At 43.6% G+C, this 13,448-nt stretch overlaps 1 protein-coding gene across 4 annotated transcripts in view; it reads right to left on the reverse strand.

Annotated features, from left to right (window-relative positions):
* Dus2 (dihydrouridine synthase 2) overlaps positions 1-13,448 on the reverse strand; it is a 40,727-nt gene that overhangs the window by 22,032 nt on the left and 5,247 nt on the right. For all 4 annotated transcript variants that reach the window (XM_028768531.1, XM_028768535.1, XM_028768534.1 and 1 more), the window contains exons 3-4: positions 6,304-6,349; positions 1,197-1,288 (exon numbers count right to left, since the gene is read on the reverse strand). In XM_028768531.1, the coding sequence (XP_028624364.1) occupies positions 1,197-1,288; positions 6,304-6,349 (138 nt within the window). The remainder of the gene's footprint in view (positions 1-1,196; positions 1,289-6,303; positions 6,350-13,448) is intronic.

Raw genomic sequence — 13,448 nt, forward strand, 5'->3', positions numbered from 1 at the left:
CAGAGAAACCCTGTCTCAAAAAAAAAAAAAAAAAAAAAAAAAAGGGAGAAGTGGCAGTCTGTCTGTAATCTCAGTACTTATTGGTCAGAAGCAGAGGATCTCTGGGGCAAGCTGGCCAGCTAGAGCAAGCAAATCTGTAAGCTCTGGGTTCATCAAGAGACCCTGCCTCAGTCAACAGAGTAACAGAGTGGAGAGCAAACGAGAAAGATACCAAGCGCTTGCGCTCTCTCTCTCTCTCTCAAACACACACACACACACACACAAAGTAAAAAAATATATAACACATATTCAGATATCTATCATTCAAATTCTACAATTAACATTATGCCATGTATTTTGTCTATCCATTGTTACCAAATTTTAAAAGCACCTAAATCTCATTCAGGAACTATTCCTAAAAACCACCAAACTTTGCCTAAAGGAAGAGAGAAAAGTTAGCTGGGTGGTGCTGAATGCCTTTAATCCCAACAGTTGGGAGGCAGAGGCAGGTGGATCTCTGAATTCAAGGCCAGTTTGGTGTATGGATTAAAGATTAAGTTCCAGGACAGTCAGGGCTACACAGAGAAATCCTGCCTCAAAAAAACCCACAAAAGTAAAAAAGAAAAGAAAAAGAAAAAAATAAAGAGAGAAAGGCTATTGTGTAATTGTATCTGTAACAAAAATCTTCCTTAAACACCTAAATCCAGCCAGGCATGGGGGCACATGCCTTTAATCTCAAGACTTGGGAGGCAGAGGCAGGTGGATCTCTATAAATTCAAGGTTAGCCTGGTCTACAAAGTGAGTTCCAGGACAGCCAGGGCTACACAGAGAAATCCTTTCTGGACAATTAATTAATTTTAAAAAAGAAAAGAAAAAAAAGAAAACTTAAGTCCTTCTATATATACTACATAAAAACACTTGGCCCGAATAATCGATCCTAATGATTAAAAAAATACAGAAGTCATGACAAACAGATAATTCATAGTTAAGTAAGTTTGAGACTGCAGGCATGGAACTGACTCCAACAATTTAATTTCCACAGTCCCCAACAGGGTACCCAATCAAGAACAGATCACTGAAAGACATTCAAGCCAATTATAGGATGCCACCATTGTACAGAATAGTACAGGCATTCAATACTGGCAGACATGGCAGGAATTAGGAAATTCCAGGGGACAGGGAGCACACTAAACACTGGAGTGGAAGGTGTCTCTTACCATTTGGAAGACCACCCTGCTCTGTTCTCTTTCACATGTACGGAAGACTACTCGGTCATCAGGAGCAACAAAGTCCACTGTGCTGAGGACCTCTGCAAAACACAAGCACATGGACCACACCATTAAGATGCAAGTTCCAGCCACCCTGAGCCCTGGAGGCCACAACAAGACTACAACCTGGAGAGGAAAGAGAGTGGATTCTAGATATATATTCTTTTAAAAAGAAATTGAAGATGTCTTTATTTATTTTATGTATGTGAGTACACTGTCACTGTCTTCAGACACACCAGAAGAGGGCATCATATCCCATTACAGATGGCTGTGAGCCACCATGTGGTTGTTGGGAATTGAACTCAGGTCCTCTGGAAGAGCAGTCAGTGCTCTTAACCACTGAGCCATCTCTCCAACCCCGATATATGTTCTTCTTAAAGACATAAATATGCAGCCGGGCAGTGGTGGCACACGCCTTTAATCCCAGTACTTGGGAGGCAGAGGCAGGCGGATTTCTGAATTCAAGAGTTTGAGGCTAGCCTGGTCTACAGAGTGAGTTCCAGGACAGCCAGGGCTACACAGAGAAACCCTGTCTCGAAAAAACCAAAAATAAAAATAAAAAAAAAAAAAGACATAAATATGCACCTGGGAAGTTTCTGAGTTGCTGACGATGGTCTGTTTTCAAAGTGATGTAGTTCACTTTACAATTATTGGGTAAGTGACAGGTTTACAGTTAGTGTTCTGCAATTTAAAACGCTATTGGCATTTTAGCTGGGAGAAAGGGCTATATATGAAACTTGAGCCCAAACTGTTCTAGAAATCGGTGCTCTAAGGTTTCAGCAAAGCCATCATGTCTTAGCTATGCAGTGCCCAGGCAGCATGAGCTGAGGCTGACTGCACTTCACTCAACCTTCCTTATCACCTGAACTTGTAACATTTGTAAATTTACTTATCTATTGAAATTCATTTATGACCTGCAAATCAATACTTTCAATATTTATAGTTACTCGTAGACGGATGAAATATAGGAAAAAAAAAAAAAAAAGTTGAGTCACTTTCCCAGTTGAGGTCAAACTCTTGTTTTCATACTGTCCTATCCGTCAGAGCCAGGCATGATGGCGCACACTGGTAAGCCCACCCTTGGAAGGCTGAGGAAGGAGGATCAGGTGTTCAGACTCACCTTCAGCTACACAATGAATTCAATGCCAGACTAGGCTTCTTGAAACCCTGTCTCAAAAGTCATGTTTAGTGCATTTCTTGACAGTTTTGCTTTGGTTTGTTTTATGTTGGTACTATCATTGCTTAACTAGACCCTAAGCATTGGGTGGTGGTGATAAACACCTTTAATCCCAGCACTTGGGAGGCAGAGGCAGATGGATCTCTGAGTTTGAGGACAGCTGGTCTACAGAGTGAGTTCCTGGACAGCCAGGGATACACAGCAAAACCCTGATTAAAGATAAATGAATGAATGAATGGCTCCAGGCATAGTGATAAAGTGCTATATAGTATTTCTAACAGTGTTTCTTCTTTTTTTATTGTTCTTTTTTTATATTTCTTTTTCATTTAAAAAAATCATTTTATTTTATGAGTCTGAGTGTCTTGCCTGCACATTTATCTATGCACTACTTGTGTGCCTGCTGCTCTCAAAGGCCAGAGAGAACACTGGATCTCCCGGGACTGGAGCTAGAGATGGTTTGTAAGATGTCACAAGGATACTGAAAACTGAACCTGGTTCCCTGCAAGAGCAATGCTCTTGACCACTGACCATCAGTCTACCTCTCGAATACTATTCCTAATCAAAAACAGGCTGAGATGAGCTTAATGGACAAAACACATGTATTAGAAAGTATGTAGCCCAAGTCTCACAGTCTGGGCCTTCCTGCCTCTGCCTTCCGAATGGTGGGATTATAGGTGTATGTCATACCTGGCAGCTTTCTTTTCTTTCCCAATGACCTCCCACATGCTAGGCGAATATCCTACCACTTGAACTGCATTCTAGCCCTAGATAACTTTTTTTCAGGCATGAAATTATGTACACGGTTATTGCCTATGATGTATATGTATATGCTGTGGTATATATTAAATATCATGACTTTGAATAGTTACACATATAACAAGTTACATGCTGATCAACTGATGAAAATGTGACCAGAGGCCTAAAGAAATCTAATTCTGTGTGATTTGAGTTTTTAAATAACTTTTTTGATATGTACAGGTGGTGTTTTGTCTGTATGCACGTCTTATGTACCATGTGCATGCAGTACCCTCAGGCGCCAGAAGAGGGTGTCAGACTGTTGTTATCCACCATGTGGGTACTAGGGGAGTCCCATCTCTATGGTCCCTTGGTTTGTTTGTTTTTTTAAAAGACAAGGTCTCAAATAGTCCACACTGGCCTTAAACTTGCCTTGAACCCCTGGTCATCCTACTTTCACCTCCCAATGCTGAGACTACAGGAGTGCAATCCTAAACCTGGTACTAAGTCTCATTTTGTATATCCTTGGAGCTGATGTTTCTATGACTGCATAATTAGTATATTCAGTAACAACTTTATAGAACATTAGAACGTAACTACAAATAAGTTGATCATATCTCATCTACTCCTGTGTGTTTGTGTGTGTGTGTTTTCTCTATGTAGTCTTGGATGACCTAGAGCTGGCTATGTAGACACCAACTGGACTCAAGTTCACAGAGATACTCCTGCCTCTACCCCCCCAAGTATGTACCATCATACCTGCCTCATCTACTCTTAATTATTTTTGTTGTTGTTTGGTTAAACACAAGTTCTTGTGTCCATTTAATCTTCTGTAAATTTCTCTTTAGTAAGTACTATTAACTTCCAAAATAGACTACTTCATGAAAAAGACCCGATGTGGTAGATGACTAAATCCACCTATGACAAAGGCTATCTTAATACAGGAGATCTGTAAAGCATGGAAAGCACATCCACAGTTAAAGCTATTATTAACATCCCAGACTGAACAGATACGCGGTTAACATTAGCACAACTGACTCCACGATGGAAATGCCACTCAGACAGTAAAGCTCAGCACTTAGACAGTACACCTGCCAAAATGAAGGTCTCATCTGTCCAAGTCCATAGTTCCGGGAAAGTGTCTAAATGTACAAACGTCGCTTTTTGGCTTCTGTAGTTCTGCTTCTGGCTGTTTTTGTTAACAGAAGTATGTCAACCCAGAACATGGTTTTTATGCTTAAAAGCTCAACCTGGGAAAGGCTCAGGGCTACACTGGGATCGGAAACATCAAGTGTAGTTGCTGGCTGGCTAATGAAGACTTTCTCTTGGCTTAAATTCACATCTGGAATCTTCTCTGGTGAATACTCCACAGCGGTTCTAAAAGGCAGGGTAAAGGGATGACCTGGTAGCTGAAGATGGTAAGAAGAGGTCCGAGAGAAGAATAGAAAACTATCATGCTTATAAAATGCATCATTATAACAGCAAATACTGGAAAATCCCATTAAGGAGCTGACGACACCCATTCTGATATAGTCAACTATAGTTTCGGAAAAATGTCCTGGCAGAAAAGCAAGTGGCAAAGCAGGTGGAATGCCCTGGGGTAAGATAGACATATACAAGTCACATTTATATATGCATATGCTTATTGTGTGGGCAGGAATAGAATCACTCTCTGTGGAATCCCTTCTGTGATTTCCACTTTAGGTGTATGATTCCGGAGCATTTTTGTTCTCTAGTCTATACAGATCTGTAATACTAAAATTTATTTTGGATAGGGTCTCAAAAACAGATCTTGGATTCCTAATTACCTGTCAAAATGATGAAGTTACAGGTATATATTACTACCTCTGGCCCAGTAATAGTGAAATTTATTACTTGTTTTATTTTTTTATAATTTATTTAGTTATTTTTATTTTGTGTGCATTAGTGTTTTGCTGAATATATGTCTGTGTGAAGGTGTCAGATCTTGGAGTTATAGACAATACCATGTGGGTGCTGGGAATTGAACTCAGGGCCTGCAGAAGAGTGGTCAATGCTCTTAACCACTGAGCCATCTCTGTAGCCCTACTTGTTTAAGATAGGGTTTCAGTCACTATGTAGGTCTAGCTGGCCTGGAATTCATAATGCAGACCAGGCTGGCCTAGAGCTCACAGAGATCCACCTGCCCTGACTTCCAAGTGCTGGGATTAAAGGTGTGCACCACTGTGCCCAACTCTGAATTTCTTTCTTTTTTTTTTTTTTTTCGAGACAGGGTTTCTCTGTGTAGCCCTGGCTGTCCTGGAACTCTCTCTGTAGACCAGGCTAGCCTCGAACTCTCGAACTCAGAAATCCACCTGCCTCTGCCTCCCAAGTGCTGGGATTAAAGGTGTGCGCCACCACTGCCCGGCAACTCTGAATTTCATAACACAAAATAAAATATAAATTTAAAATAAACAGTACTATACAACTGTAATCCTAGCACTTAAAAGGCAGAGGCAGGAGTATCAGGAGTTCAAAGTCATCCTCCGATACACAGCAGGTTCATTGACAGCCTAAGAAAACAAACAGACAAAATCTCTAGACCCTTAATGATTACAATGCTAATCAAAGCATAATCTGCCCCATCAATCAAGCAGAAGGGACTCTCAATGCATTTTAGCTACTTCCATCCCACAGAGCGTAAGGTGCAAAGTATTTACTGTGCTTTATCTCGGTAGAGCCACAGTCTAACTCTATGAATTAAGTAAAACTAGGCTTATGAGTCTCATTTCACTACTAAGAAACTACCCCCTGTCTGAGGTGCGCCCAGTACTCAAGTTATCCTTATTCCTAGGCCGCTAAAGTCCTACCTACACTATGACATATAGACATTTTTTTGCTTTCAAGTCTATCAGAGAAAGGCATCTGTTGCCTGTTTCACAACTGATTTATTATTAGTTTATTTATGTGAGGCCAAGGGCCAAACCTTTCAAACATATTAGGCAAGCACTCCACCACTCTGAACCTCAGACATGGCTCTTGTCACTGCATCTGAAGAGTGACTAAAGAAGCATGTGATCTATTTGATTACATATATAACAAGGAAGGATCCTGGGCAGGGGTGGAGACAGACCTGTTTGAGCCAGCTGGGCACACACAGAATCCCAAGGCCAGTGCTGCACTCACCGTTTACAACTCGCTTGCACTGGAGCATCTTAAGGTCAATCAGCTCCTGCAGACGAATCAGAAGACACTTGTCAGTCTTGGATGCAGATGGAAGATCTTCATTACATTCCCGATGACCACTGTTTAGCTGGTAACCACACTACTGACAACAAATCACGGCTTTGGGGACATGTCATGCTATCCCCTATAGCTAAACAGGGCAAGCAAGGCCCTGGGTGAGCTACCGTGAATCTGCTGTTTTCTCCAGGACCCTGGAGGTATTTGGAGCTGTCAGAGGATAAGCCACTCAGAGTGCTGGAAAGAGAATTATCCAGATAACAGACACTGAGTCCATGTCCTTAGGACTAGACTCAGTTCGAGCGTCAACACTTCAAAGAGCCTCCCACTGCAATTACTAGACAAAGGACAGGCAGTGAAGGGCTCCAGGGTCTGACACGGGCAAAATTAGAACTAGAGAATAAAAGCCCAAAGAGGAAGATCTGAAACAAACACAGGAAAGTAAAATCTACTCAGCTCACTGCATGTGAACAAAGAGGTGAGACGCACACCTGGAGGGTAAGCTACTCCAGCAGATTCAGGACAGAGAAGAGAGTTCTTTAAACTCAACATTATATATAGAAGGAAATGTGATATCTACTGATTGGTAATTCTTGGTTGGATCCAACGCTGTTCTGCTTTGTTCAGTGAGTATTTAAGTATTTAAGCAAATGTGGAAAACAAGGCTTATGGCTCATGGCCATGGACTCTGGCATCCAAAAGAAGAAAGTAAAAGACTTTATCCTGACTGTCCTGGAAATCTCTCTGTAGACCAGGCTGGCCTTGCACTCAGCTCCCTCTGGCCCCTGAGTGCTGGGATTAATGGCGTGCACCCCACTATCCAGCTTTGCTCTACGTGTTTGTGTCTATTCTTTCCTTATAACATTCAAATCACCAAAAGTCTAGTGTTCGGTCCTGGACAAACAACTACAATCAAGTTTAGGTAATCCTGTGGTACCCGGAGGGGTGGGCAATGTCCAATAGGCAAAAAGACAGTGGGCATCCGGCGTGTATATATGCTGTATGAATGAATGTACACGTGTGTGCAGAAGCATTAGTCCATGAAGTTGTGTGAAGGCCAGAGATTAATGTGAAATGTCTTCCTCAATTGCTCTCCGCCTTATTTTAAAAATTATTTTTTTTTCTAAAGATTTATTTATTTTATGTGAGTACACTGTAGCTCTCTTCAGACACACCAGAAGAGGGCACGAGACCCCATTACAGATGGTTGTGAGCCACCATGTGGTTGCTGGGAATTGAACTCAGGACCTTTGGAAGAGCAGTCAGTGCTCTTAACCACTGAGCCATCTCTCCAGCCCCTAAAGATTGTTTTATTACATCTATTCATTACACATATACCATATGTGTATGTGTGTGGTGTACATGTGATTTGTTACACATATACCATATGTATATATGTGTAGTGCACACATGGATATCAAAAACAACTCGAGAGCCCATTCTATTCTTCTACCATGTGAGACTCAGGCTTAGCAACAAGTATCTCTAACCACTGAGCCATCACACCAGTCCAATTTTTCTTTAAAAAAGCTGGAGAGGTAGTTTGCCTACATGTTTGAGGCCCTAGATTCAATCAATGCTCAGTACCAGGGGACGGGGGAAAAGTCCAGAAACCTCGCTTCTAAGCATATATTCTAATTGAAAGTAAGATCTCAAAGAGATACTTGCAGCATTTCTCACACTCTTAGGAAGCAAAAGCAATGGGCTATATCACACAATGGAACATATACAAGCAGTAAGCACAACTGAGAGACACTCTCAGACCAGCTCTACCACTTGGAGGAGGCTCAGACCCAACAGCCAGGAAGAAGCAGATGAGCCAAGCACCCTGAAAGAAGCAGAAACCTGCAGAACTGCTTAGAAAAAATGAAGAGCAGCTTAGCAGCCTGGAAGAGCTTCAGACCAACTGAGCCACCTGGAAAGTGCTCTCCCCCAACATGGTGAGCTTCCCTGCAGGCTGTGCAGTGTGCTCCAAGTTTATAAGTAACCCTTCACCCCTATTCCTATAAATAACCTCAATAAAGTTCTGGCTTGCCAAGTTGGACTTCTTGGTCTGTTGTTGGTTCCGTATCTGGAGGTATCTAGAGTGAGAGACATCTGCTCACATCTCCCCAGGAATAGTGTCACACAACTGATAGACCTACAGGGAAATATCCTTTATATATGAAATAAAAATGAAAAATAAATCTCATCAGATGTGGTGGTGTTTGCCTTTAATCCCAGCATCAGCAAACAGGCAGGCAGATCCCTGGGAATCAGCCAAGTTGGCCAACATAGTTGCAGGCCTAACACAGCTACAATACTAGAAGACCCTGCCTCAGAAAACTAATACATACACAAAGAAAACAAGTCAGATGCCTCCTTACAGTTTGGACTAGTGGAGTACCTCTGTACACGGTGGGTAAACTGACTTGACTCCGTAATCTCACAGATAAACTATGTGATTCACCTAGAAAGAACGTCCAGGCAGTTTGTATTGATGCTGGCCTGTAGAGCAACTCTGGCTCCACCAGGGGGCACTGGGTACCACACTGTACCATGCCCGAGCTTGGGACTCTGGTTGCAAGCTAGCAAGAGATGCACCTGTTTCTCTCCCTGCTCTCCTCAGCGCTGCAGCTGGGCTGGGTGTGAGCCTCAGGACTGACTCCTCTAGCAAAAACCTCTTTGTTCCTCATACCAACTCTCTCAGCATAGAGCACATCAAACAAGACTAAAGTATGTGGCATTTCCACTCCAAATTTGAGCAGGACTCTGAAAGAATTAGTCACATTTACTAGTAAAACATGCTTTTCAAGTCGGGGCAATAGCTCATCCAGCGGAGTGCTTGATGTGCCAGCTTGATTACCCAATTGAATCACCAACACCCATATTAAAACAACAAGCGACAACAACAAAAAAACAAAAACAAAAATCGGGTGTAGTGGCTGGGTAAACAGCCCAATTGGTAAAGTGACTGTCAGCTAAGTATGAGAATCTCAGTTCAGATGCTCAGCCTGTAAGTCACTCTAATACCACACACACACACACACACACACACACACACACACACACACACACACACACCACACTTAGTTCTGTTCCTTTGGAGAACCCTGGCTAATACAATACCAGTACTTGGGAGGTGGAGACAGTGGAATCAAAGTCACTCTCAGCCATATAGTAAGTCTACAGCTAGCCTCAGCCACCCTACCTCAAGACAAGAGAGAGAAGGGAAGAAAGAAGGGGAGAAGGAAGAGAGGGAAAGTGAGAAAAGGAGGCCATACTAAAATAAGCACGTGATCCCTGGGCCCCTAACTTCTAAATGGCATGAACTACCTCATGACTCCCCACAGAACTAGCTGACACCGTGGAACCCGGCAGACAGAGTCTTCCCACTGCTCAGCTTCCATAAGCCCCATTAGTGCAGGTGACTTAGGCTGTCAACCAACGACGTTAGGACAAGCGCCGTACTGTGGAGGCCATCCCTCCCCGCCCTCATATTATATTCTACATCTGTCTCAGTGAAAACATGCCCATGCTCTGGCTCTCTGTACTCTGAGGAAAGATGGTCAGAAGAAAAGGAGCAAATCTATAAACAGAGGCATCACTGCGACACTGAGAGGCCTGCCCTAAAACAGGCCAGAGCCCAGGTGAGCTGAGGACTCTAAGGAGCTGAAGCTCTTACCACGGCCTACTCTAGTACATGCAACTTGCAGGTGGGCGTGGCAGGGACAAGGGTGCCAGCACTCCATGGATCAAGTCTCCATGGACAACCATCCATCGATGAAGACGGAATATAAAGCACAGGTCCAGTGGAGATGGGCACCATTCACCCTGAGCTTGGAAGTGACCCTGGGAGGACACAAAGGGACAGACATGCAGTAGAACAGCAGGGAAGCTGGGGCTTCCCTAGAATCCATCACCCCCTGAACCTGGACGGCAAAAGGGGACTGCCCTGGTGAAGACCTACAACATCTCTCTACTGTTCTGCAGAAGCATGTAGAGTTACCCATAAGCAAAGAAAAGGTAACCGTTGCCTGCTGGTCATGGTGAAGCATGCCTTTAAATCCTACACTCAGGAAGATGGAGACATGTAGATCTCTGGGAGTTCAGGGCCAGCCTGGTCTACGTATTTCCCTGGAATTTGGTCTTTTTTGTCCCATGCCTCAGGCTCTGAAACGTCAGTGGTTCTTTACTGTTCCTTTTCCCATTTCCCTTCCAAACCCACACACTGAGCACCCTAGGGACGGACCCAAGAGGCAGATTATTAAAGTCAGGTGCCCCACGCATGACCCCAGGAGACAGGCTCCTCCCTCCCTAGGCAAGTTCTAACATGGGAAAGGTTTACGGACCTGCTTACTAACCAATTCCTATCCCATGCCTCTAACATAAGGACGGGAGCCTCTGTAACCTCAATTCAGAAATATCCCTCCTGCCCTCTGCCTTACATTTTTGGAAAAGCCACATACCTGGAGACACATGCCTGTAATCCCAGAACCCACAGAACTTGAGGGCTGGCGTCAGGAAGATCTAGATTTCAAGGCTAGCCTTAGACATGTATACAGTTTTGGGACAGCCTGAGTTACAATAACACCTTGTCTTGAAAAAACAGGGCTTCTCCTCTTCTCTCTCTGCATGAATTCTCCCTTCTTTCTCCCTCCCTCCCCCACCTTCTCTTTCCCCATGGTGACTTCCCAGGCTTTGGCCCTTGGGGCCAGCAAACTCGCCCACCAGAGAGCAGCTTCCCAGTAAACCTGTCTTTAATATATAAAAGAAAGAAAGAAAGAAAGAAAGAAAGAAAGAAAGAAAGAAAGAAAGAAAGAAAGAGAACAGGAAGAAAAATCTCTGGCGAATACTTCCTCCCTTCTTCCTCTTACCCCTCACTTCACCTTGCCACCATCTTAGAAACCTCTGGTCCTATGCTACTGTTAAGTAACAGTACATGTATCCCCAACCAGGGACAAACCCCACTGCCAACCCCCTCAGGCTTCTGAACTTTCTGTGCCATAGGGCTGTGAGCCAGCATACCAGCTGCCAGTCAAACTCTACACTACAAATTCAAAAGCTTTACCTTCCACAAGTTGCTGCAAAATGACTAATGCCATCCTATCGAACTTTATGTCTGCCTGGTCATGTCTGACCCTTCCACACACCCACCACCCCCAACAGCCACCTTGGCCTTGGCAGTGTTTCTGGGAGTATCTATGACCTTGATCATGACCCAAACTTATACTGTCTAGACAATACTGCTGACCCTTGCAAAAAAAGCAGAAGTTACCTAGGAGTGGTGGCTGACGAACACCTTTAATCTCAGCACTGAGGAGGCAGAGGCAGGTGGACCTCTGTGAGTTCGAGGTCAGCCTGGTCATCTACAGAGCAAGTTCCAGGACAGTCATAGCTACACGGTAAAACCTTATCTTGAAAAACAGAAAGGAAGCAAGCAGGCAGATGTTACTAGGCCGCTCTAAAATCCCTCACTAATGTATCGCCTCCCATTCCAGTACTGAAGTAATTATGGTTTTGTCTTTGAACATGCTATACGTACTCTGATTTAGGAACCAGGGACAAGGGAGGAACATCCTATTCACTGCACATGCTCCCCTTTGTCCAGCCCTCTGCTGTCTCTCTTCCTCTTCAGAGGTAGGAGCCACCTGTGTTTCTCCCCAATAAATCTCTTGTGTGAGGTTTGTTGCATGGTGTGTCTTTCTGGTATTTCTTGGCTCCTGACGGCTAAGATAACCTTATGCCAGAAAAACCTGTACACCTGATCATAGGTACCAAGAGACTTTTCAGAGGCTCTAGCCTGATCTTGGTCTAGCCATTAATAAAAGGACTCAAAACTTTTCATCAGCATGGTTATCAATAAATACCTCCACTCAGATCATTTCATTATCCCATTCCTCCTTTTATTTTTGTTTGTTTGTTTGTTTGTTTGTTTTTCGAGACAGGGTTTCTCTGTTTAGCCCTGGCTATCCTGGAACTCACTCTGTAGACCAGCCTGGCCTCGAACTCAGAAACCTGCCTGCTTCTGCCTCCCGAGTGCTGGGATTAAAGGCGTGCGCCACCACCGCCCGGCTCCATTCCTCCTTTTAAACAGAAGAGCGGCTTCCTAATCCTCCTGTAGCCTGTAGCCATGGGAGCCCTTGCTTTCTTTTCCTTCCATTCCTTCTTTCTTCTTTGTCATCTCAGAGAAGGGAAGGTCCTACACTGTGCCAAGAAGCTTAGGTGTTGTGAAGTAATTTCCTCCAAAATAAAACATTTTATCCTGGATGAAAGCTAGTTAGCCACACTGGATGTTCTAAAGGGAAGTGAAATCTTCTATCCTTGAACCTTCCATGCTGAAGGGGGCTTCCTAAAGACATAGGATGTTTTTAAGGGGAGGTGAAACATTCCTGCTTAAAGCGGAGCCCTTAGACTCCTGAAGTAAACAACTACTCAGGAAGGCTTCAGGAAGTTTCTGAAACTGACCAGATAAGCTCCTCCCACCCCAAAGATTCATAAGTGGTAAGGACTTCTAAAAAACACTCTCTCTAAGCCACATGGGAGAGACAGAGACTGGCTGAGCTATCTAAGAGCCTCAGACCAACTGAGCTACGGAATAGAGTCTCCAATCTATGTAGCTGCCTGAAAGTTGTACAGTAGTGTGTTCTACATGTCTGTCTTTTCAGAGTTGTCACCCATGGGGTGAGCTTTGAGTCATTTCTGTTCCTGTATGTAACTCCTCACCCACACTCCTGAAGTAACTCCAGAAAAATTCATTAGATCATTATATTATAATCTTAAACAAACAAACAAAACCTCACTGGTTCACCAAGTTGGACTCTGTACTTTGCTCTGTCACTGGTACCCCATCTGAGAGGAGTATATGTTGGTTCACATCTCTCCAGAAAAAAAAACACACACGCACACACAAAACAGCAGCCATGTCTTGAAAAACCAAAAAACAAAACAAAACAAAAAAAACCAAAACAGCAGGCAGCTGGACTAAACACTCAGAGACTGAACCCAGTCTGGGTGACCAAAGTAAGATTCTGTCTCCAAAAAAAGACTCCTGGAGTCAGTAAGGTAAAAGACCTTCCTGCACAAGCTTGATGACCCAAGTTTGATCT

The sequence above is a fragment of the Grammomys surdaster genome, unplaced genomic scaffold, assembly GCF_004785775.1.
Source record: "Grammomys surdaster isolate TR1022 unplaced genomic scaffold, NIH_TR_1.0 187, whole genome shotgun sequence".
Taxonomy (NCBI): Eukaryota; Metazoa; Chordata; class Mammalia; order Rodentia; family Muridae; genus Grammomys; species Grammomys surdaster.